A 26,266-nucleotide genomic window follows, 5' to 3' on the forward strand; every position below is an offset into this window, starting at 1 on the left:
AGAAAGATATTTATACTGATATGAAGGCTGAATGATGTAAATACTGCTTGGAAAATAATGCAATGTGAGTTGCTTAATGTCAAACCTAGTAAACAATCAAATCTTGTCACTCTTCACTTCATATGCAATTATTTGTTTCTAGATTAGCCCAGAAACAAGCATATAGTGTTCTGCTTATAGTGTTTTGTTTTTTTTTCAGTAAATGGAAGTTGTCAGAGATATCAGCTGGAAATTGTTTATTCTCGTTTATTGGTCTGTTATAGAGCTTTGGCCTTATATATATAGATATTACATTTTACTTGTATGAAATATATATATTTTAAATCATTTTCATTATGTTAAATTTACAACAAAGCTGTGAATATACTCCTTAATTGACCCAGCTATAAACTTGGCCGAAGGCATGACTTGGATGGCACATAGAACCAAATAAAAAATTCTTGTCACTATTTTAAGATTGAAAAATTAGGTGTGTTTATACCCCTGGAAGAAAAATAAAGCAATCAGGCACCATCTGTGGATCCTGAGTGCTTATTCCTTCACCTTCTGTAATTAAAATACTGCTGGCTGCTTGGCCGAGCAGGGACGTAGCATTCAACTGGCCAACTCATTTTGGTCTGAAATGTTCTTTAAGGAATCAGTGAATGATTTTAAATGTTCTTCTTGGGTCTGGGTCACTACATTCTGTAGGCTGAGCCAAGGAATGATGGTTTAACAAATATGTATTAAGTATATATTATATGCCAGCATATCAGCCTGTTGAAATAGGTTGTTAACTCACGTGGGCTACGTTGGATAGCTTTGATAACAAGGATTTTAGTTAGATTTCCTTATCCTGCAGCCTCAGAGACAAATGTTACTTATTTCCTTGTTTTACTTTCTTCACTAATAAGTGAGTTAATAAGCTAATCCACCTACCTCTTTTAGAGTGAGATTTCATGTGGTTGTTGGACTTGATTCTTGCTGTGTGTATTCTTGTTAGCCGTGATTGGTGTGTTCATTGTGATTGAATGTTCTCTTCAAGCTTGGCACTCACCTCTCAGGGTTACTGTGCCAGTTCTATTTATGGCAAGACAGGAAGGGATTTCTTCATAATTTCTGACTACCAGGTGATTGCGGTCTAGAAAAAAGAATTGCTAAACTTTTTTGAGACTCCAAGTGCTTTGATGCTTTGGAAAAACCATTCGGTTTATACTTAGACAGCTGGGTTCAGTTCAGCAAACATGTATTGAGTATATATCACATGCCAAGCTCTTTGTCACTCATCATCACTGAAAAATAGAGAGTCCAATAGGGGCCTGCTTACATGTAGAGAGAAATTATGGTACAATGTAACCAAAACAAGCAGAGAAAGACATGTGCACAAGGCATGTGGTCTAGATCAGTGGTCCCCAACCACTGGGCTGTGGACCAGTACCGGTCTGTGGGCCATTTCGTACCGGTCCGCAGAGAAAGAATAAATAACTTACATTATTTCCATTTTATTTATATTTAAGTCTGAACAATGTTTTATTTTTAAAAATGACCAGATTCCCTCTGTTACATCCATCTAAGACTCACTCTTGACGCTTTTCTCGGTCACGTGATACATTTATCTGTCCCACCCTCAAGGCCGGTCCGTGAAAATATTTTCTGACATTAAACTGGTCCATGTCCCAAAAAAGGTTGGGGACCACTGGTCTAGATGGTTATTTTTGTTCAAGGTGAGGCAAGAGAGCTGGGTTTTATGGAGGAAATGAAGACTTAGAGTGGTTCAGATGGATAAAGATTGGGTTTTTTATTAAAAAAAAAAATTTCCCACTGATTTGAGATAGGAGGGGGGAAGGAGAGAGAGAATCATGAAAGGAGGAAGAAAGAGAGAGAAAGAGAGAGAGAAGCATCAATTCACCATTCTACTTAGCTACTCCATTTACTTGTATACTCATTGATTGCCTGTTTTATGTGCCCTCACTGGGGATTGAACCTGTGATGTTGATGTGCTGGGATGATGCTTTGCCCTTTGAGCCACTCTGCTAGGGCAAGATTTGTTCCCTTTAAAAATTAAGTTTTTATTGTTGGAGGCCATTCCAGGCAGAGAGGAAGCATAAAGTGGCATGTAACAGATAGATTGGTATTGCTGGAATATAAAATGTCAAGGGAATAATGATGAGAGATGAAGGTATTGTAGAAAGGGATACAGAGCCTGTATCTTGAAGGGTCTGGCTTGCTGTACTTGAGAACTTGGAGGGTTTTTTTAGTAATTAGCTTAAAGCAACTGAAAAAGATCTAACTCAGCCAGGGGACTGAAAGGATGGAATTTAGTTGGGTCTCTTTGATAACAATCTGGAGTTTGGATTGGAAAGGAGTAAACTTAGAAGGAGGAATACTAGTAGAAAGGTTTAAAGAAGTTCAGGAGTGAGTTTTAATTCAGTACTTGTTTAACTGAACTGAAATCATGAAATAATGAACAAGGGCATGACAGGGAGTGAAGAAAAGAAGAAATAACAGCCCAGGCCAAATAGCTCGGTAAGTTAGAGGATCGTTCTGAAGCATAGAGGTTGGCAGGTTTGATCCCCAGTCAGGGCACATACACGAACAGATTGTTGTTCCTGTCTCTGTTTCTCTCCCTTCCTGTCTCTCTAAAATCAATAAAATAAACATTTTAAAAAAAGAAAAGAGTAAATAACAGAGGTGACTGTGCAATTGAGAGGACCTTGAGATGAGTAAGAGAGACAGAGTATCTATGTTTTAGGTTTGGGTTAACTGATGCAGTAACCAAAAAGGAGAATAAAGAACAAATAAGTGGGTTTGAAGTGTTGGGACAGGTGAGTTCAGTTTTGATTGTGTTGAGCTTGAGTACTGTTGATGCATCTAGGCGGAGACGGCCAGCACCAATTGGATATAAAAATATGAATGAAGTTCAGTGGAGAGGCCAAGAGAAAAACTAGATTTTAGAATCACCAGCAGACAAGTTATGATTGATAAAGGAAATCATAAGGAGTGAGAAGAGAGGAGAAGGCCAATGGTGGAACTCTGGGGAACATTCCAATGGGTGAAGGTCCTAAGGAAGTGAATACAGGGAATGAATAGAAAGAGAGGTGTGTTAGAAATAAGGTGTCATAGAAACTAGGAACTGAGGGAATAAAGACTTTCGTGGAGTAGGTATGTCAGCATTGTCCAAAGCCAGAAGTCACTAAGAGCAGTTTGGGACAGAGGAGCATTTCCATTGGGTTGGTAATTTGCAGCCTGCCTTTGCCACTTGTTCTGTAACTTGGAAATCCATTTTACTTTTGGCTTTTGTCTATAAAGAGGTGTTTGGTTTCTTACTTGGTTTCAGTCTGTGATCTGTGGAGTCCCCACAGGTTTGGAAAGTTTTTTTGAGGTCTATCAAGAAGATCAAGGGCAAGGTCAAATATTTATTGGGGGAGGGAATACAGGTACTTTACTCCTGATTCAAACAAAGCAGCTAGGGCAGCTTGGTTTTTTAATATATTTTATATATTTGATATTAGTATAAGATTTCATTCAGAAAAACATAGTGCAGTATAAGAAGTTTGAAAACTACTGGCCTATAGGAATCATAAGATACCTTTAAGCATTAAAAACTGTATAATTGTGTTAAAAATTTTCTTTACTAGATAATAGAAGCTAGCTTGTTCATGATTTGGATTTTATTCAACATTAACGTCTGTTTATGTAATAATCCCTATTCTTATTCTCATTAAGAATGAAAACTGAACTTCTAAACAACTTCATTCTGTTTTATCCTTAGTTAACAAACTTTTTATGTGTCTTACCAGCTTCTGACTCAGAAGATCTTTTGGAAGAATTAGTCTGCTGTTTGATGCAGTTAATCACTGATATTCCACTCTTGTAAGTTCTGGCTATTGCCAGGGTTTGTTTTATCTTCTTTGTATATTGAAGATGGTAATTGATCATGTTGAAGAGTTTGTGGGTCTTGGGGTAGTAATTTTATGTATGCCTTTTAAGGGTTATACATTCATGGAGGTTTGTTGTTGTTTTTTTAATCTCTCTTGCCTAATAATATTTAAACTGACTATCCATCATCAAAACAAGAATTTTAAGTTGTTGAGGGGGAAATAATCAAACTCTTTAGCAATACTAAGCATATAATAGGCACATAATTAGATTAATCTCTGTAATAAGAGATCTTATAGATCTCTGAAAGCAAGGGTTTAAGAGAAAAGCAATTTGAAGCTTGTTCAGGTGTGTGGTAGACACAGCTAGTCATTCACCCATCATTTGTTATTCCTTCTTTCTTATTTCCTGATTTTATTTGTGTCAATTTTTGGAGAGTTTGGATTTTCATGTCCATCTTTTCTTGAAGCTAGATGTGGTCAATGAGATTTAGGGGGAAGTTCTCCAATGAAACTATGGGTAAAGCTCTCTCTCTCTTTTATTTTTTTAAGTGAGAGAGATGGAGGGACAGACAGGGACAGACAGACAGGAAGGGAGAGAGATGAGAAGCATCAACTCATGGTTGTGGCACCTTAGTTGTTCATTGATTGCTTTCTCATGTGTGCCTTGACCGGGAGGCTGCAGCCAAGCCAGCGACCTCTGGGGTCAAGCCACGACCATAGGGTTACGTCTATGATCCCATGCTCAAGCTGGTGACCTTGTGCTGAAGCTGGTGAGCCTGTGCTCAAACCCGCGACCTCAGAGTTTTGAACCTAGGTCCTCAGCATCCCAGTCCGACACTTTATTCACCGTGCCACCACCTGGTCAGGCAAGTAAAGCTCTTTAAGGGGACCTGACTCAAGTAGGGGTCCTATCTGTTCTAAACGGCCCTCTTTCCTGCTGTCTGGAATGTGGTCCTTCGAGCTATTGGCCATCTTGGCACCAGGAGCCAAGAGACTCACAGAAAACCTGCTTTGATGCCATTGAGCTGCTGAACCAGTCATCCAGAACCTGTCCCTTCACCCCCTGTCACCTCTGACCTTCTCATCTGAGAAAAATAGACCCTTACTTGTTTAACTGGATTTCTGTCACTACAACTAAATACAACTCTAGCATGATTCAAAATGTTTATTTTTAAAGCAGTTACTGTCATCTATTTTTTAAATTGTCTCTCTGAGGAGCCCTTTTAGACATTTTTTTTCTTTATTGCCTCTCTCCCTTGGAGGGCCATAAGTCATTATAATATCTATGACGTTTTTCACCACAAAGAACTACTTTTCATTCTCTTGGGGTGAGGTGATAGCCCTGTTGAGAATGCATATTTTAAAGAAATTATTTTTTAAATAAAGAAGTAGATTTTAAGATTTATCATCATAGAGTGTCAGCCTACATGGGGATGTCATTAGAAATGTGCTATTTGCCTGTAGTCCAAAAAGGAAAAACAGGTGCTTGTGGGAAAATGGGCTCGCGGCCTCTGTCGTGCATGAGTGCAGCATCCAGACTTGTAATAGATTGAGAAATGAGAACCACCAACCTGATGTGATTTGCCTGGTGATGTGCTCCTTGGGAAGTAGGGCTGAGCTACCTGAGGAATCACCTGATAGGGAAGGTAGTGGGAGGGAATGTCCCATGCATATTGAACATTTGTGACAGACACAGATGCAGCTATTAGCATGCCTGACATCCTTTTCTCACCTTCCTAACAGATTGAGTATTTGGGGGGATCCAGTGTATGCCCAGCTTAGTTTTCAGGTACCTTGGGAACTGAATATGCCTGAAATGTGGTCCCGTGACAGTTTGTGTCAGTTATGTGCAAGCAGAAGGCTGAGCTTACAGAGCGCGTATCTTCAACATTTTGCTGGTTATCCTTCTCCTCTTTCCTGGAATGTGGAGACAGCACTTAGGCCGGCTTAAAAATATGATGACGACTGCCACATACAAAGAGCAGCATCCCAGGAACATGGGAGATTGATGATGTTATGGAACCATCACACCAACCCTAGATTGCTTATCTTTGGATTTCTTCCTGCATGAAAAAAATAACCCTGTCCTTTGGTTAAGCCACTGTGGTTAGGTTTCTGTTGCATATGGTCAGATCTGGGAGGGGGACACATGTCTGCTCTTTACTTGTCATAGTGTGTGTGACGCCTCATGTGTTCCCAATTTAATTTTAAAAAATAGCATGACCTCTATTATATTACACCCTTACAAATACCAGTGATATCTTCCAAATGAGTACATTTTTTCCCTTCCTTGATGAAATTTGTTGAAGTTAAGGCGAACGGAGATAGTAAATTGTTTTAGCTAGTAAATAAGGCTTGAGTACAATGACTAGACCAGCTGCTTAAACACTCTTGGGGAGCAAGCAGTCAGTGTTGCAATGTATCAAACATTTCAGTGTTTTAATGTGTTTATACTTTTTAAATGAACTGAAAATGCACAGACAACCAGATGTCTTGTATTATGTACACTCAGCTTTAACCAGCTGCTGAAACCATTTCTTATGATTTAATATTCTTGGAACTCCATCCTCCAAGAAGGTTTGTCTTGGTAACCGTTTCCATGTGAAACCAAACTACTCTTTCAGTGTTGCATCTACTGTAACTGTAGTGCAGCGTTACGGATCAGCTTATAACTTAAGGAGGACTATTATTAACGTATGGAAACCAGGATACTTTCAACTTGAGCATCATCCGTCTTGCCGTGAACTTTCACGTTAACATTGGCATGCCAGAGCTGCGTTGGCAGGCGAGCAGCAAGAAGAATCTAAGTCTCCTGGCCACCGAGGATAATTCCAAACTAGCTTAAACGTTTCTTATGAGACTGTGAAATCATTCTGTTAATATTGAAAGCAAGGAATTACTGAGAACATGGATATGATGTAGAGATCTTATAAACTAAAGAGAACAGGATCACTGCAGTAGCTTTAGATAAACTACCAGAATTTGAAGGAATTATTTGTGTTGAAAATTTACTTACAAACAGTTAATCAATACTGCTTTTCAGTTTGGATTTCTTGGTAAAAATATTAATTTCTGAGGTGTTAATCTTCAAAGTCAGAATAAAATTGCACATCTTACAGGATTCCTTCCTTAACTCCTCTCAGCATTATATATTTAAAGTAAAGGTTAAGTCAAGCACAGGCTCATGATTTGACATTTTTCTGTGTATGTTGGGTTGATCCCACTAGAATTGAAATGTCTTCCAAAAGTAAAGCCTTGCCTCTGATTTTATACCTGCTCCTTGATCTCAAAGAAGCGAGTGGGAAAGGAATAAAGTGAAGTAACGGTATTTTCCTCAAAACACTAATAGATAGTATAATGGAAAGAATGTGGTTGGCAGAACACTTAGAATTTATGATCATTTGTCAGTTCTTAGTGTTTATGTAATGGTTGAGTGGCGACCCCATTAGGTGGGATCCTAGTATAGAAGCAGTTAGAATTTAGGGGCCCCAAACTTATGTTTTGGAGACTCCTTGTGATGCTTTTAAATTATGAAAGAAAAGTTATTTTGAGTAGAAATTGACCTTTTTATTTTTATGTCCTTTTATCTGTTTTTCTCACTATAGTTTTTTCAAAGCTATCACTGCTATCTGTAAATGATGATGCCATTGTCAAGAACAGACCCTACTCCTGTTCTCTAGTGCACCACTCTGGGCAGGTCCCTGTTGGTCTGCTCCAAGTGGGCCTTCTGTTGGCCCCAGGGCAAACATACAGCTTCCTCTGGGGACCATTTGTGTGTTCTCCTTTATCAACCCGTGAACTCATTGAGCACTGAGGCTGCTCAGTGATTCTCCCGAGTCAAATCAGCCTGGTCCTGATTTGCAGATTTTTAAACTATAATTTTTTTTAATAAATAAATTTTTATTAATTTTAATGGGGTGACATCAATGAATCAGGGTACATATATTCAAAGAAAACATGTCCAGGTTATCTTGTCATTCAATTATGTTGCATACCCATCACCCAAAGTCAGATTGTCCTCTGTCACCTTCTATCTCTATCTAGTTTTCTTTGTGCCCCTCCCCCTCTCCCTCCCCTTCTCCCTCCTACCCTCCCCTCCCCCCAACCACTACACTCTTGTCCATGTTTCTTAGTCTCATTTTTATGTCCCACCAATGTATGGAATCATGCTGTTCTTGTTTTTTTCTGATTTACTTATTTCACTCCGTATAATGTTATCAAGATCCCACCATTTGTTGTAAATAATCCGATGTCATTTCTTATGGCTGAGTAGTATACCATAGTGTATATGTGCCACATCTTCTTTATCCAGTCTTCTATTTTTTTTTTACAGTGTTTAAAGCCTTTAAGCAAACTCTTGGCCAATACAGCAAGACTCCATAAAAGAGTGGTGTCCTTAACATGTTCACCAAGTCCAAGTTGGCACCAACACCATGCCAAGTCCCTGAAAAATGTAACCCAACCCCAGTTCAGTCCGTTAGGAGATGTCACAAGGAGCAGGAGTCCAGGAAAAGTCCACATCCAGGAAAAGTCCGCATGGCACTGGAATTGTTGTCACCATTCTATACTTTGCAGCTCACGTTCAAGTCCCAATGACCGCTGCTTCTAGCTGGTAATGATTCAGGTAGACTGGAAAAGCCATCTGCAGCAAGTGTGGAGATGGAGCTTCTGTTCTCCTCTGCCTGGAGAGATGAGACCAGGTTGCTTTTCCCTGGAGCTCTGCGACTGTAGCGTGGTAAAGAGAACCTTGGGATACACTAAGTTCCCGGCACGCGAGTCTCTCCCGGCTGCCATTCACTCCGGGGAGCTGGGCAGCCCTCTCCGCATTTCCCGTTTTTCCTACCAGTCTCGGTGTGGCTTCTTCAGTGTTCCTTGGTTGAAGAGTCCTCTTAGTTTAGTCCAAAGTTGGTTTTTCCAGATGATAGTTCTTAAAATTATTTTGTAATCCACTTTGGTTCTGGGAGGTGGATGTTGGTACGTCTGCCTACTCCAGCGCTATCTTGTCTTCTCCTCTAAACTATAATTTTAATCTAAGAAACCTTACCCAGCTTTTCATTAGTTACACACTGATAAAGATGAGGTATTCGTATCTATTGCCTTCACTGCCTTTGTCAGGGAGTGCATGTGCCTATTTTTCGTAGTGGGACTTTGTCTACTTTTCAAGGACATGGTTTTCTATTAATCTTGGCCACACCAGCTGGTGTCCTTGCTAATTTGGAACCTGCCCATCCACTCCTGTTTCCAAGGGCCTTTGCCCTTTCTTCTCCACCTTCCCTTTCCCCCTCCCCCCGTCCCTCCCACTCCCCCTCCTGCTCTTCCTTTCTTCTTCTGACACAGAGAGAGACAGGAAGGGAGAGAAATGAGAGGCATCAGCTTGTTGCATCACTTTAGTTCATTAATTGCTTCTCATGTGTGCCTTGATTGGAGGGCTAAAGCTGAGACAGTGACCTTTGCTCAAGCCAGCAACCTTTGGGCTAAATCCAACAACTATGGGATCATGTTGATGATCCCGCGCTCAAGCTGGCAACTCTGTGCTCAAGCTGGCGACCTCAGGGTTTTGAGCCTGGAACATAAGCATTTCAGGTCTACACTCTTATCCTCTATGCCATCACCAGTCAGGCCCTTTTCTTCTTTTCCCTTATCTCCCCTCAGATATCTGCATGGCTCATGACCTGACCTCTTCCAAGCTTCTTTTCTGCTCAGTGGTCTGCTTCTTAGAGCTGCTCTGCCTACCCTGAAATAGCACTCTGTCCTGTAGTCATGCTTCCTTTTTTGTCTGAGTACTCATCACTGCTTTCCATATTGTCTATCATTGCTTTTACTTGTATTTCTCAAATACAATTAGAATGTGAGCGCCATGAAAACAAAGATTCTTCTTGTGCCAGCACTTGTTTTGCTCATTGCTATATCACTAGTACTCAGGTTAGCCTGACTCTCAGAAAAGTAATTATTGACTTAGCCACTCAGTAGGGTACTGCCTATTCAGTGAGCTTACAGCATTTTGTTTGTTTCCCAGCCTCTTGTCTGTATGGGAACACAGCATTGTGCTAAGGCGTGTTCCATTGCAAGGGTACTACTGGTTCAAAGTCCTCTGAAGTTGGGGCATGATGTTATAAAAGTTCAGTGTCTTGTAAATGTTAGAAAGGGACTGCTGGAAGCTGAAACACTTGAGAAACAACATCTAACAATGTTTAGGGAAATGAACTAATTGGTTATAAATGCTGATGATTGTAGAGTTATTTAGTTTAGGGACAATCAGCTTGTATCTCAGTAGTTCCCATATTATCCCTTCACAGTATAATAATTTCTTTTTCATTGAGTTCATCCTCAAAAACATATACTGTGAATATACTCTGTGTCTGTACTGTACCAAGCACAGTACAGTGCCTAGTTCTGGGCAAAGACAGGAGTGACTTTTGAAGAGCTTAGGATGGATAGTTACATAGAAGGATAGCCCAGCAAGAGGAACAGTTGGTGAAGGCTACAGTCATGTGGAGCTGCAGTGATTAGCAGGGGCTCAGTCATTTCAGAGGCAGAAAGGAGCTGGACGGGGCCCTCTAGGGTGTGAGCAATGAGAACACGGTACATTAGTTTGATTGGAGCAGAGGGTTTGTGGGAAATTAGAGGTGAAGAAGCTAGGTTGTTTGATGGAATAAAAACTTGTATGTGAGCAGGAATGAAGGTTTGATTATGTTTAGGGTTCCCTGTTTATTAGAATATAAAAGAACAATGTATACTTTTTGAGTTATTTCTCTAAAATCCATTTTTAAAGTATTTTGGAAGAGATTAAACTGATTAAGAATCTATGAAATTAACTTTATCCACAGGATTTTTGAAATGTAATAAAATGACATCAAATGTACATTGATTCAACTCTTAGACTAATGGTATTGGCTTAGATGTTATACTGTGGAAAATTTGAATATTGAAAACTTTTGGTGCTAACAGTGAGTACATGGTTCAGGAACCTGAAGAGCCATAAACAGCTTCTTACTGAAGTCTACAAGTTGTTGGAAGAGAGTGAAGGAACTGGAGAGATCTGTGGTTGGCAGCGAAGGGCCTGACTGTTAGGAAAATGCCTTTCTATAGCCCTGCAGTTCGATACCCAAATACTTCTTCAAATGGAGCCTCAACAGGGTGGGTGGCCAAAGCAGGCCAGCACTTCAGTTATAGGTGCTGTCAGGTAAATGTCTAGTATAGCCTTCTGCTGGAATTAGGTACTTATGGCATTTATGAGTTAAAGATGATAGTGTTTTCATGTGCCATTACAGTTTGGGCTGTTTTTGTATTTGTTTGTTTGTTTTTATGTTAAGGTCACAATAGCCTTTAGCTTGAAAATGAATTTCTGGTGCCTCAGGAGGGAAAATATCCCATTAAAAATTTTTTTTTAAAGATTTTTAGAAAATTAAATTTAAGAGTACATAGGTTTCAGGTAACATTTCTATAGCATTTGAACTGTTGATTATGCTGTGTAACCTGGTTTATTGAAGACATCTGAGCAAATTATATCCAGCACCACAAATGTTTATTTTACAAGGGGTGTGCTCAGATTGTTCATAAATGTTTAACTGGCTGTTGCCAACAAGTATAGGATATATTCTGTAGTACAGAAAACACTGATTCTGAATTAGAAGATAGGGTCTGAATCCTGCCTAGCTCTACTGGTAGGCAGATGGTAGCTAACCATCGATGTCCCTCTAGGCTGCAGTTTTCTTATTGTAAAATTATTGTCAAATTGGGGTTAATAGATCATAGATCATCACTTCGAAAAGATATTTGCACACATTGAGTTTAGTTGTTTAATATTTTAGATATGGAAACTGAAGTGCATGAGTTGGGAGACCAATTCACATAGCTATTGAAGAGACCGCTAGGCAAGTTGATAGTTTAATACCTCATGTCTTCACCTGCAGTAAGCGGGGCCCGCAGCTGAGAGGAGCATCTCACCCTGGGATGAGATCTGTCTAGTATTCTCACTGCTACTCTGTTGCTCAGGATAGTGTTGAGGACGAAAGAAATACTCTTGAAGATGCTTTCATAAAAAATTTTAAAATGCTTTATAGTGTGTTATCTTATACCTACTGGGTACTCAAGAAAAACATTGAATTTATTTGCTTCTGAGTTATTTTTCATATTTTAAACTTCTCAAGAAAAAGTAGTGGCACTTGGTCATAAACAAGTATAGTGGTCACAGGATATAAGATGCCTGAGATTCACAAGAACAGGCTGAAGAGTCTGTGTGGGAACTGAAGCCAGTTTCTGTTGAGTTAAGCTGTTTGGGAGGACAGGTTTTAGCTTGGAGTTGGGTGTGAAGATTAGCAGAAGCAAGACCTGAGTCCTGGCTACTACTTTGCCTGCATATGCATGTTTCCTTATAAGTCACAGGCTATTCGAAGTCATATCATCATTGGATTTTTAGAACTTGAATTAAACCTTTTTAAGAAACTTACCCTAGCACTTTCAATTTATATCTGTTATTGAAATAGAGAGAAGGGAAGTGACTTTCCTAGGGTCACTTGGCAGGACTGACTCTCTCTGCCTTCAAATAATTTTTCTTTTAAAGAAGCAAGACTGATACAAGGTGCTTTTGTTGATTTCTTTTGCTATTATTAACACGTTTGGCAAAATATGAATGAGGTTGTTTGAAATTAACTACAAATTACAAATGGTTGATTTTTTTTCTTTTTCTTTTTTTTTTTGTGGCACCTATATGAATGAATTCTTTACAAAGTAATTTCTTTTCAGGCATAATCCACATTACATTACATTTGGATATTTACCACTAGTCACTGAAACTGATACAGTTATTTTAACTTGTTAACATATGTATGCAAATGGCTTGAGAAAAAACTCAAATAACACAGAGGCCTGATGATGAGAACAAATGTTCTTTGTTTTATTCCTTTTATTTCGTTCCTCCCCAGAGACAATCATTTTAAATTCTTAGCTATTCTGGTGGTTTATATAAACCTTTACTATAATCCTACTTTTATATTTCTAAATAATGTAGCACTATTTTTTAAAACTTAATAGGCTTTATTTTTCAGAGCAGTTTTGGGTTCACAGCAAAATTGAGCAGAAAGTGCAGAGTTCACGTGTGTCCCTGACCCCATACATGCACACAGCCTCCTTCACTGTGAATATCCCATACTCCAGTATTACATTTGTTAGAGTTAATAAACCTACATTGAATTAGCGTTCACTCTTAGTGGTGTACATTCTATGGATGTAACAAATGTATAATGACACATATCCAGCATTATAGTATCATATAGTTTTGCTCCCCTGAAAACCCTCTGTGCTCTGCCTAGTTATCACGCCCACCTGCCCCAAACCCTGACCACCACTGATCCTTTTACTCTCTCCATAGTTTTGCCTTTTCTAGAATGTCATATAGTTGGAATCATACAGTATGTAGCCTTTTCAGGTTGGCTTTATTCTTTTAGTAATGAATATATATTGAAGGTTCCTCCATGTTCATGGCTTATTAGCTCATTTTTTTTAGCACCAAATAATATTCCATTGTCTGGATATACTAAATTTATATGATTGACTATATGTACATAATATATGTATATAGTCATCATATAAATTTAGAATAGAAATTAAGTGCTTACATTTTAAAATTTGATAAAGATGTTACATAATTTGGTTAAAAATTGGTTCCTTATAGAGATTATATCAAATATAGCCCCACCAAAACCATTTCACAGAGCCTTGTGTATATTGTGTATTATACGTTTTATTGTAAGTTAGAAATGGAAATTAGATTGTGATTCTTATATGCACTTTCTCATTATAGGTGAGGTTGAACATCTCTTCATGTATTTAAAAGCCATTTCTAACTTTTGGTGCAGGTTTAGCAATCACTTATAATTCCTGAGAGCTTTTATTCACTCATTATTTCTTGTTTTATGAATGTAACATATTAAGTTGGTATAAGCGCATTTTAGACATCTATACATTTATGTAACCTTTTTGGTATATTTTTTTCATTATAATTTATCCATTTTATTAATCCATATGAATTTTTGATTTTGTAGGATATTTTTAAGAGCTCTTTTTGGTTGCTGAACTTCATTTTAAGAAAATTTGTGGCTATATTTTATACAGTTGATACATTGTTACATATATAGTCTTAGTTCTCAGAGAAACCATGAAAACATGGATACTTGAGTTTATTTCATCCACCTCCTTAATTTTTATAAATGATGAAGTTGACAGGTAGCTGATAAAGGTAATAAGTGACAGTTCTAAGACGAGCATCCATGTTTCTTGACTCCTAACTCCAGGTACTTTCTGTTCCACTGTTAAGACGTGTTATAAATGAGGAGGAATACCATGTCTTTGATTTTGTTGACTTTTAAAACTAGCCATCACTACTATGACAGTATCTGTAATATACTGTGCTACATTTTAATCTTTCCTTATATTTTATTTTTAGACTTTCCATGTTGGCATGACAGTGATATTTCTAAATTTTGGTCTTAATCCTTTGAACTTGTCAGTTGTTTTTGTTAAACTTACGTTCCATTTACAGTACCTTCCAGTTTCTTATCCAATAGTAAGTCAGAAGAGGATGTTTTTTTCCTCTGTATTCGTTGACTTTGCCCTTAGCCAACACTAACACCCATTTCACGAAGGCTTTTGTCTTTATCCAAACGTTCCACTCTGCCCTAGCAGAGCAGTGCAAGGTCATGGCGCCTGTCTTTTTTTTTTTTCTTCACATGAAATTAATAACTTGCTCCAACGGTAGTTTGTTCTAGGACATTTTCAGCCAGATGGTGGAAATTTCTTGGGATAATATGGCAGCCAAAGCAACACTTTGGCTTTTTAAAGTTGACTTTGTTTTGGTGATTGTGTAATGAAAATCTTCTGAAGATTATACAAGGACATTAAAACAAGAAAGATCTGTTGGCTTAAAACATTTTTCATCGTTTAAAAACCACCACACTCAGCATGGTAGAATTTTGGTTTCTTTCAAGTATTGGGCTGTCTGGCCATTTTCCCTGATTATTTGGCATGTAAGATAGCTCAATTAATATATTTTATATTTTGTTTTCTTAGGAACCTGACATTGCTTTGAATTTCTTTTTTTTTTTTTTTTTGAGCTTTATAGAAAGTTACAGCAAGAAATGACATTAGATAATTTAGTTGAATGTATTTATTTACAAATAAGAAAACCAAGACCCAGAGGCAGTGATTTGTTGGAAGATAACAGAGAGAGTTTAATAGGGAACTTAGAAGCAAGTCTGAGGTTTTCTAATTTGGGTTGATGACCCCTACAACATACCACGGTGTCATTCCGTTTTTTTTGTTTGTTCTTATTTCAATATGTCATCAGATTTTAATAAAATTTCAATTTTATGACAGTCTTGTATTTTAGTTCTTGATCAATTTAATTTTCAAATACATGGTACATTTATATTGTTCAAAAAATCTAAACACATAAAAGTGTTCATGAAATATACAAGGTTAAAATGAGATTAGATATTATTCTCAGGCCATCTCTTATGATTTTTTTTCAGGAAATTTTCCAGTAGAGACAACCAGTTTGAAGCAAATGTTTCTCTCACTCATTTTCTTTATGCCTCTTCTATTTTATAAATTTAAATTAAACATAGACATAGTCAACAGTATGGTGATTAACAGAGGGGAAACGGGGTAGGGGGAGGTAGAAGAGAGGATGGGGGATAAATGGTGATGGATGGAGTCTTAACTTGGGTTGATGAACACATGATAAAATATACAAATGATGTATTATAGAATTGTACACCTGAAATCTATATAATTTTATTAACCAATATCACCCCAATAAATTTAATTTAAAAATTTTAATTATAAATAATAAAAAAGTCACCCATAATCTCACACCCCAGGATTACTACTTTTATTTTGTGCATATTAGCATCTGCATGTATATTCTTTCATACAGTACATACTGTTCTGCTATCTCTGGAAATATTACATCACGAAGTACATATTTCAATAGTGTTTCAGAAGCAGATGGATGACTGGTTTTATAAGGCCAGCATATCCCTGATGCCAAAGCCTAACAATGACATATAAAAAGAAAGCAGAAAAATATTTTTTAAAAAGTTAGCAAATTGCATCTAGCAATATATGAAAAGGATAATACATCATAACCAAGTTGGGCTTATCTCAGGAATGCAATATTGTTAACACTTGAAAATCAATCAATATAATATGCCACATTGACACAAGGAATGAGAAAAGCACATGATATCTCAGCAATGTGAAAAAAGCATTTGACCAAATTCAACATTCATTCCTGAAAAAAAAAACAACACCCAGCAAAGTAGGAATGGAAGGCAACATCTTTTACTAGATGTAGATGTGGTTAAAGTTAGGGGCCTTTTGATGGGACGACTGTCCTTTCTTTTTCTAGTGGGCCCAGTCTCATCACACCAGTCCCTACAGGTAGAAGGGGAAACCAAAGGGGTGGGTCAGAGAGAGGCACTAGGAGGAGTCATTCAGAGCCATTATTGGAGGCGGGGACCCATGGAGTCAAAGAATGACGTGACTTCTAGAAGCTGGGAGTACCCTCAGCTTGAAACCAGCCAGAAACTGGGGACCTGGGTTTTACAGCCAGGAGGACTTAAATCCTGCCAACCTCCCAAACCAGCAGGAAATGGATCCTTCCCTGGAGCATCCAGAATGGAAAGCAGCTTGCTTTCTCCCTTGATTTTTACCCCTTGAAGCCTGTACTGCAACTATAACACTGTATGGTAACAGATTTGTGCTGCTTTAAACTACCAAGTCGATGGTGATTTGAAAGTGGCAATAATATAAAAACTAATGAGCCTGACCTGTGGTGGCACAGTGTATAAAGTGTCGACCTGGAATCTGAGGTCACCAGTTCGAAACCCTGGGCTTGCCTGGTCAAGGCACATATGAGAAGCAACTCACTTCTTCACCCCCCCCCCCAAAAAAAAATCAATAAATAAAAAAATCTTTTTAAAAAACAGAAAGCTATCAATAAAACTTAAAATAAATTAATGAAACATATCCAGTTTCTCAAGCAGATAACTTTAGTAGATTCAGTTTGTTAAATATAGAATTGTAAATGGCCTGTACATTCCGCTTAATATTTGTTAAGTACACACTATTATATGTTAAGTTCTACTAGGTACTTTCCCATAAATAGCCATTTTAATGTGCTTGTGTTACAAATGTTATCATTGTACTCTTTCTTTTTTATCTTTAGTTTTACTATCTACATCCAGGCCTTACTTCACCTGTAGAAGGTCCTTGATATGTTATTTTTCTTTATGACATAAGCCAGTTTTTCCTAGCACTATCTTCTGTACAATTTGTTTTTTCTCCATTTGTTTGTGGATCCATCTTTATTATACACTGCTCACAAAAATTAGGGGATATTTAAAAATGAATATGAAGTGATAAAATATCTCCTAATTTTTGTGAGCAGTGTATATTGTTTCCATATATACACATATACATGAAATTCTCAGTTGGATTCTATTGGTTTATTTTATGGCACTTTTTATTTCTTCAGCATTATTGCATTTTCAGGATACACTTAGCTATATGTTTATTCTTTCATAAAAATTTTAGAGTCAACGTGTGAAGTTCCTGAAAAAAAATCCAGTGAGAATTTTGGTTGTGATTGCCTTCACTTAAAGATTAATTTACATGGAATTTAGATCATTCATTTAGAATTTAGATCATTCTATTCAGATTATTCTGTTTGTTCTTTGTTAGATCAATTGAATTGGCCTCTTGTGTATTGTATACTTTATATTAAAATATATTTCTATTGGTAATAACTCCTTAAAATAGAATTTAAGCTTACCTAGTTCTAGAATCAAGTCATCTTTAATTTGTTTAATAAGCCTCATTTAAGTAGTTAGTAAGTATTTTTCTTTGGACTTTCCATGAATATTTCAGTTCTGCAAAAGTATTTTTTTATTCTTTTGGCATTATTAGTATTTTCACTGTGTTGAGATTCCCTCTTTCTTGCTAGCATGTCACTGTTTCCCATGATAATCGGGTTTAAATTTTTGCAATTACTGAAGATTTCTTGATGCATTTATTCCTGTTGTGCTCCCTTTTCAGCCAAAATTTTGTTTCCTTTTTATTTGATCTAAGATTTGTTTCTATACTTGATCTTAGCCAAAAGACTAAGAAGTGATAAGATTTGTTTCTAAAAGGGGATAATAATCTTGGGAGAGCAAGAGTAGTCTTTCATAAAATAAGTATGCATAATAAAACAGGAATAATTTGTTTATTGTTCATGCTTTCCTGAACCTACAGAGTTGGCCTTGAGAGTGTGGACACTAGAGATAGAAGATCTAGGATATGCCATTATTCTCATTGTAAAGTGACTATCAACTTGAAAAGCCATTGTTTTCTTCCCTACACTGTGGTTTCTCTTAAGATTTACAATCTGGCCTGACCAGGTGATGGTGCAGTGGATAGAGCGTCGGACTGGGATGCCGAGGACCCAGGTTCAAGACCCCAAGGTCGCCAGCTTGAGCACGGGCTCATCTGGTTTGAGCAAAAGCTCACTAGCTTGGACCCAAGGTCGCTGGCTTGAGCAAGGGGTTACTCGGTCTGCTGAAGGCCCACGGTCAAGGCACATATGAGAAAGCAATCAATGAACAACTAAGGGGTCACAATGTGCAACGAAAAACTAATGATTGATGCTTCTCATCTCTCCATTCCTGTCTGTCCCTGTCTATCCCTCTCTCTGACTCTTTCTCTGTCTCTGTTAAAAAAAAAAAAAAAGATTTAAATCTGTTTTTCTCCTTTTATCTTTTTCTTTTGAAAATAAATTTAAAGGGGTCACATCGATTAATAGGCTTCAGGTGAACATCTTTATAGCATTTGAACTTTTGATTGTGTGGTGTGGCCTTTGCCCAAAATCAGATTATCTTCCATCACTGTATATTTGTCCCTCTTTACTCCCCTCCCTTACTCTCCCCCAGTTAACCATTTTATGTTAAAAAAAAAAGTTTTACAATCTGAATGTTTCTTTCTGTATTATAACCAAACAGATGTGAACATAAGGGCTTTATTTAGAGTGGATCTTTAAAGCAGAGTACTGCTGGTAATTATTTCTATTATACACTAATAGACTTCTCCTTCAGGAGGAGATGGGATGGGAAGATAGGAAAATAATGGGATACCTGACCCAAATATAAGAACTAATGACTAGGAAAGGGTTTCATATTTTCTGTTGACTTAATTTTTATTTTAAGCATATTAGTAGTTTTTATTTTTTTTTTTTTTTTTTTTTTTGTATTTTTCTGAAGCTGGAAACGGGGAAAGACAGCCAGACTCCCGCATGCGCCCGACCGGGATCCACCCGGCACGCCCACCAGGGGGCGACGCTCTGCCCACCAGGGGACGATGCTCTGCCCCTCCGGGGCGTCGCTCTGTTGCGACCAGAGTCACTCTAGCACCTGGGGCAGAGGCCATGGAGCCATCCTCAGCGCCCAGGCCATCCTTGCTCCAATGGAGCCACGCTGCGGGAGGGGAAGAGAGAGACAGAGAGGAAGGAGAGGGGGAGGGGTGGAGAAGCAGATGGGCTCTTCTCCTGTGTGCCCTGGCCGGGAATCGAACCCGGGACTTCTGCACGCCAGGCCAATGCTCTACCACTGAGCCAACCGGTCAGGGCGCACATATTAGTAGTTTTTATAGTCTAGAAATATATATGTTGACTATTTAAATTTGAGTTTTTAAATGTATCGTTTATTCAGTAAAGAGCAACATCTTAAGGTTCCAAATTGATTGTGATTCTGTTTTGCTTCCTGTTTCTCCAGAGACATTACATATGAAATATCAGTAGAAGCTATATCAACAATGGTTGTTTTCCTCTCCTGCCAGCTCTTCCACAAGGAGGTTTTGAGACAGAGCATCAGTCACAAGTATTTGATGCGAGGTCGATGGTATGTTTCTATTTTAAATTTGTCTAAGTTTTTAACAAAATAGTCATGGGGATGTAATGTATAGGAAATATAGTGAACAATATTGTAATACCTGTGTATGGTGCCAGGTGGGTACTGGAAACATTGGGGGGACCACTTTGTAAATTATATGATTGTCTAACCACTAAAACTAATATAAAATTGAATGCCCACTGTAAATGAAAATTTAAAAAGTAAGCAATAGCAAAATGGATTTGCCTAGTTTTTTATTGTATGAGTCTGTATCTCTGGTCTTATCCTCTGGCCTCAGCGTTGTTTCACATCTCCGACCAGACACTCCTCTGGTTGTCCTGTCAGCACTTCAACCCAACACATAAGGAACCAAGTTCTTCTTTTTTGTCTGAACTCTCCATCCTTCCTGCCCCCTGTGCCCCCAGCTCCATTAGCTTCTGTAGTGCTTTCTTTGTAGAATTGAAACTTTGAAGCCATCTTTCTTCTTCCTTTTCTATCATTCTCTCTATATAAGCAGTCATCCAGTAATATTTATTCATTGAAATTATTTTTGTATCTTCCCCTTTTCACCGGTCCCCTTTACCCTACTGTTCTCTGTGCCCCATTACCATGTGTTTAGACTACTGTACTTCAGTTGGCCCTGAGCCACTGTTCCCCCACTTTAATTCAGTCAGCAGATCTTTCTTGTGTGCTAACCATGTGCCAGGCATGTTAGGTTGTGGGACTGTGCTCTGAACCGAAGTCTACAATCCCGTAGTGGATTAGGATGAAAATAGATCAGTCCTAAATACAAACACACAAACACCCATACCTCCTATTGGCACAGTCTTCACAGAATTTTGGAATTTAAGACAAAGACAAAGTAGCTTTGATTGAAGTTCTCAGGGAGTTGGGAGCTTTTGCTCTCTCACATCCTTCTGGCTACCTTGGTTATCCTGTGGCACCTGCACTGATTATCGGGAATGGGCCTAAGCTTTGGCCCACACAGCTATTCAGAAGTTTTCTCTAGATTGCAGGACCTGATCTGTCACCAATTTGTGGACACACATCCCTTTTCACCTATTTTCTCTCCCTTTTCCTCATCCTATTACTTAAAAGCAAAGAGTATTAATATTTAAAAAATCTGTATAAATATGGCTATATTTTTCCTATGCATGCACAAATTGAATAATTTCGCAGAAAGTATAGTCTTTTGTATTACTGCTTTTAAATTTTTGCTTTTTCCTACTGAATCTATATTACTAGCTCTCTTCAAGTGCCAGGTACTGTATTATACATGAAATTTATAATATCTTACCTGTTATACAGGTTACAAATACACTAAGTTCAAGAGTTGAAGTGATGTGACCAGTGACTTACGGCATAGTAAGGAGGAGAGCCAGAATTAAACCTCAAGCTTGATCTCAAACCCATGGTCTTCACTATTGTATGACAATGCTAAACTTCTTTGAACTGTGCTAATCTTTTTATATTAACAGAGTATATGTGGATTATATTTATCATTATATAAAATCAGGTGAACCCCATTAAGTGTGAGTTTGTCTTTCTTTATTTTCTTTCTGTAGTCTTCCCTACACCAGCAAACTTGTGAAAACCTTACTGTATAACTTTATCAGACAAGAAAAGCCACCCCCCCCAGGAGCGCACGTGTTCTCCCAGCAGTCGGACGGGGGAGGACTTCTGTACGGACTTGCGTCAGGAGTAGCAAGTAAGCCCCATCAGATTTTCTTCAGTACTTTGACGTATATAGATTTTTGTTTAGTTAGTCATAAGTAATTCCGTTCCCTTTGCTGCTGCTACTAACAGTTATATTGGATATATGCAGCTGTCTAAATGTGACATACTGGAAGTAATTTCAATTATTAATTTCTGCATTTGGTACAGTGATTTATGCATTGAAATATTTGCAAATAATGAATAAATTGTTTATCTAAAAGGCACGGTTTTTCAAGAAGAATGTTTATAAATAAACGTGCATTTTGCATGAGTTCTAGCTGTGTAGTATAATATAAGTTCTTGGAAGCTTTTTACTGCTTGTGTTTTATAAGGAAGTCATTCTGTTTTAGTGACTTTATTGGTTAGGATTTGATTGCTTTCTCATATGTGCCTTGACCGTGGGCCTTCAGTAGGCCGAGTAACCCCTTGCTCAAGCCAGTGACCTTGGGTCCAAGCTGGTGAGCTTTGCTCAAACCAGATGAGCCCATGCTCAAGCTGGCAACCTCGAGGTCTCGAACCTGGGTCCTTGGCATCCCAGTCCGACGCTCTATCCACTGCGCCACCGCCTGGTCTATTGGTTAGGATTTTACGTGACTAATTGGGTATGGTTTTCTTATTGTACTCAATATTTCATTTGTTAACGACCAATTAGTATATTTTGAAGAGTTTTGTTACTAATTCAGAAGTGACACAAAGGTGAGTTTTATCAGATGAGGAGCAACTTTTGTTAGCTGAAGAAAGTCCTTCCCCACCATACAGCAAAGCCTCCTTTCTGCTTCGCAGAGGTCAGACCTAAAGACTCTAGAAGTACAAGAGTGCTTCTGGTTGTCCCCTTTGTTGGTGTGGAGGACCTGTGTTGTGAGACGTTATGTAAACTGCACTTTTGCTTTATTCTGAAGGAGAAACGGAAAGGAGACTGACACTTTGGTAAGGGCTGCACGGGTGCTCCTGCTGTCTGTTCTCCTTAATTACATAGTGCAGAATTCAGCTGTTCACAGGAATTTTAAATGGAGCTGAGTTCCACAGCTTAATTATGGCTGTAGCATCCTTCCCCCACTCAGGGAGGAGCATCAGTTTTATACGAACATGTCGCACTGTGTGGTAACTCATTAGAGAATGAGTCATGGGAACTTCTTTGCATCATAAGACCTTTCTGTTGACCTTAAGGAACTGATCTCTGAACCAGTCTTTCTAAATTTTCCTTCCTTTGATTTCTTTTAAAATTATGAAGTGAATTACATTTCTGATCACTCATGGCTTTGTCTTTGGTGCTGAGGAGGCTGCCTAGAAAGCCAGACCTGCAGAGTTCATTCTCCGAGTTGCTCCTGCCACTGCCATTGTTTCAGATGAGGAGGCCGTCCACAGCTTGCTCGTTCATGGCTATGAGGGCAGCAAAGGAACCGATTCTTGTGTCCTGTGGGAAGGCTTCATCGATCAATTAGTGTTTGCTTTTTTTGATCGTTGAACTAGTAGTATATGTATTTCAAAGCTGTGTATTTTGCAGTACTCCAGTGTGGCTGGAGAATTTTGGGAGGAGATAGTCTGAGGTCATTAACTACTTTCTTTAAAACAATGGCAAAACTTTGCTGTTTTTCTTAAGCAAACAAAGAGTTGTGTGTGGTTTTGGTTTTTCTTGAAGTTATGTGTCATCAGAATGAAATCTAGGTTGGCGTGTGGCGTCATCAGTACCAGCTGCCAAAAACTTCTAATTTTTAGATCTGCTCTTACCCAGTTAGCAGTGTATTGGAGGGAAGTTCCTTAATTTTCCTGCCTCCAGGGTCATTTTTACTTACTTATTTATTTTTATTTTTCTTAAGGAGAAGCGGGGAGGCAGAGATAGACTCCTGCATGTGCCCCAACTGGGATCCACCCAGCAAGCCCCCTATAGGGGATGCTCTGTCCATCTGGGGCCGCTGCTCTGTTGCTCTGCAAACCGAGCTATTTTAGCACCTGAGGAGAGGCCATGGAGCCATCCTCACCTCCCGAGGCCAACTTGCTCCAACTGAGCCATCCATGGCTGTGGGAAGGGAAGAGAGAGACAAAAAGAGAGAAGAGAGAGGGGGAGGGGGAGAGAAGCAGATGGTTGCTTCTCCTGTGTGCCCTGACTGGGAATCGAATCCGGAACTTCTACACTCAGGGCCAATGCTTTACTGCTGAGCCAACTGGCCAGGGCTGGTTCCTTGTCTTTTGAATGAGAAGTTTGGGATAGATGATCTCTGGGATTATTTCCATATACCTGTCAGTAATTCTGTACTCTTTCCCTGCTATTTTTTAAAATTTATTTTTTAGAGAGTTTTTTTTTTAATTGATTTTATAAAGAGAGGAGAGAGGGGAGGTGGAGCGAGAAATATCAACTCATAGTTGCTTCACTTTAGTTGTTCATTGATTGCTTGTCATATATGCCTTGACCGGGCAAGCCCAGGGTTTTGAACTGGTGACCTCAGCATTCCAAGTCGATGCTCTGTTCACTGCATCACCACAGGCCAGGCCTTTCCCCACCATTTTAAAATTTAATATTCAGTTAAGAGCATTAAACTAGTTAGGATTTTTAGTGTGCTATTGTCACAGCACATTTTGTATAGCTTTCTTCCTAATCTTTACAAAACTGTTCATGCAAAAGTATAAATCATAATAGAGTAATTACTTATTATTTCACAGTATATGACTCAGGATTATAAAAACAACAACAGGACATTTTTTTAAAAAGCACAGCTATGTATTGTGGGCAAAATAAAATGTAAAATTGATCACAGTATGTATTTTTGAATTAAGCCACATTCTTGGAAAGTCAGTCAGATTGACAGAATTTGACTTTAGTTGTGTGTCCACTTCTGATAATCGTTTGGTTGGTAGTATTTTCTTACTTTAGTATTGGCTTGAGAAAATGTGATTTGGAAATTCCACACTGAAAAGAAATCATATTTCAAAGCTAGATTCAAATTATAAACCCTTTTGGATTATATTAATTTTTGTTGGGGTTGAATTTTTTGTAGATATAGAAAACATTTTTTTTCATAGCATAGCAGTTTGTGTATTGCATGTTTTGCTGAAATTATTCCTTTGAAACAGCATGCCTCATTTTGGAAAACTTTAGAGTTTTGGACAGCAAACTTTTGTTGGCACCGGCAGGGGAAGAGGATAATCCTGAGGCCAGAACTGGATCCAGATAAGTGGTGAGCCACATGTCTGGGTCCTCACAGAAGTTAGACGAGGCTTTCTTCAATTTATTCTCATTTTTTTCAGATTTATTTCTGGTTATTCTATTATTTGTTTCCTAGATTCCAGCAAAGACTTTTTTACATCTTGCATGCCTGCCTCTCTTTTTCATGCCTTGGGTTATCTCTTTAACCTAGAATCCTACTTCTTCTTCTCTCTCACTTTGATCTTCTGCCCATCTATCCATTAAGTTTTGATTTTTTTTTTTTCCTGTGGTAGAGACCAAGAGAGTCAGAGAGAGGGACAGATAGGGACATACAGACAGGAAGGGAGAGAGATGAGAAACATCAAGTCTTTGTTGCGACACCTTAGTTGTTCATTGATTGCTTTCTCATATGTGCCTTGACCGTGGGGCTACAGCAGACCGAGTAACCCCTTGCTGGAGCCAGCAACCTTGGGTTCAAGCTGGTGAGCCTTGCTCAAACCAGGTGAGCCTGTGCTCAAGTTGGCAACCTGGGGTCTCGAACCTCGGTCCTCCGCATCCCAGTCCGACGCTCTATCCACTGCGCCACCGCCTAGTCAGGTCATATCCATTAGGTTTCATCTCAAGTACCACCTTCGAGGTGAAGACTTTCTTTTCTCCCTACTAGCAAGATGTGATCTTTTCCTGTGACACTTCCTCTGCTTGGTGTTGTGATTATTATGTAGAAGCACCATCTCCCTGCACAGTCTCTACGTACAGTACAAGGAGAACTGACAGATTTAGAACGTTTTTGAGCTTACAGAGCAACTTTCTGTGCATCTCACGTTATTCTCATAGCAACCTTGTAAAATAGATGGTTTTGCTTTTAACATGATGGATGTGGAGTGTTTCTAGTTATTATATTACTTGTCTGAAATCACAAAGGAAAGACCTAATGTTGGTTTGTACTGGAGCTTAGTTTCTTTGACTCCTGAGCTTTGCTGTCTCATCTTTCATTGTCACGCCCTGACTCCTGAGCAGGTAAGCTGTTTCTTGACTTCTCTGAGAATGTTCACAGCAGTATCCAGCGGAGCACCTTACATCTGTGGCTCTCAATAAATATATATTATATGTAACTAAATATTATACTAAAAGCTAATACTGTTTGTACTCAAGGTGGATAGATGTGAACTCAGCTTATAAAAGCATGTCTATCATTTATTGAATACCTTCTATTTACCATTTTATTAGCTACTTTACATACATGATTTTATCTTCTCTTTAGTTTTTTTTAATAAAATTTTCTTATGGAAAATTTCAAAGATGTACAAAAGTAGAGCAAATGGTGGAATGAACCTCTATACACCCACAACCCATCTTCAAGAATTACCAACATTTTACTAATTATTTTCCATTTATCTCCCACTTCCTCTTCTTAAAAACATTTATTTGGAAACAAAGCTCACACATATAGAAAAGTTCCAAAAATAAAAATATTCCCAAAAAATCTGTATAGCTTTATCTGGCTTGATTTAACATTTTATCCCATTTGTTATAAATTTGTATTTTTTCTTTCCCTCTCTTTTTTTTTTTTAATTTTTTTTTTATTTATTCATTTTAGAGAGGAGAGAGGGGGGGAGAGAGAGAGA

General features: G+C 38.3%; 1 protein-coding gene across 3 annotated transcripts in view; it reads left to right on the forward strand.

Moving 5' to 3' along the window:
* The window catches only part of DYM (dymeclin), a 303,872-nt gene that overhangs the window by 66,550 nt on the left and 211,056 nt on the right, over positions 1 to 26,266 (forward strand). For all 3 annotated transcript variants that reach the window (XM_066352275.1, XM_066352273.1, XM_066352276.1), the window contains exons 6-8: positions 3,780 to 3,852; positions 19,667 to 19,792; positions 21,349 to 21,491. In XM_066352275.1, the coding sequence (XP_066208372.1) occupies positions 3,780 to 3,852; positions 19,667 to 19,792; positions 21,349 to 21,491 (342 nt within the window). The remainder of the gene's footprint in view (positions 1 to 3,779; positions 3,853 to 19,666; positions 19,793 to 21,348; positions 21,492 to 26,266) is intronic.

Source organism: Saccopteryx leptura, chromosome 11 (genome assembly GCF_036850995.1).
Source record: "Saccopteryx leptura isolate mSacLep1 chromosome 11, mSacLep1_pri_phased_curated, whole genome shotgun sequence".
NCBI lineage: Eukaryota > Metazoa > Chordata > Mammalia > Chiroptera > Emballonuridae > Saccopteryx > Saccopteryx leptura.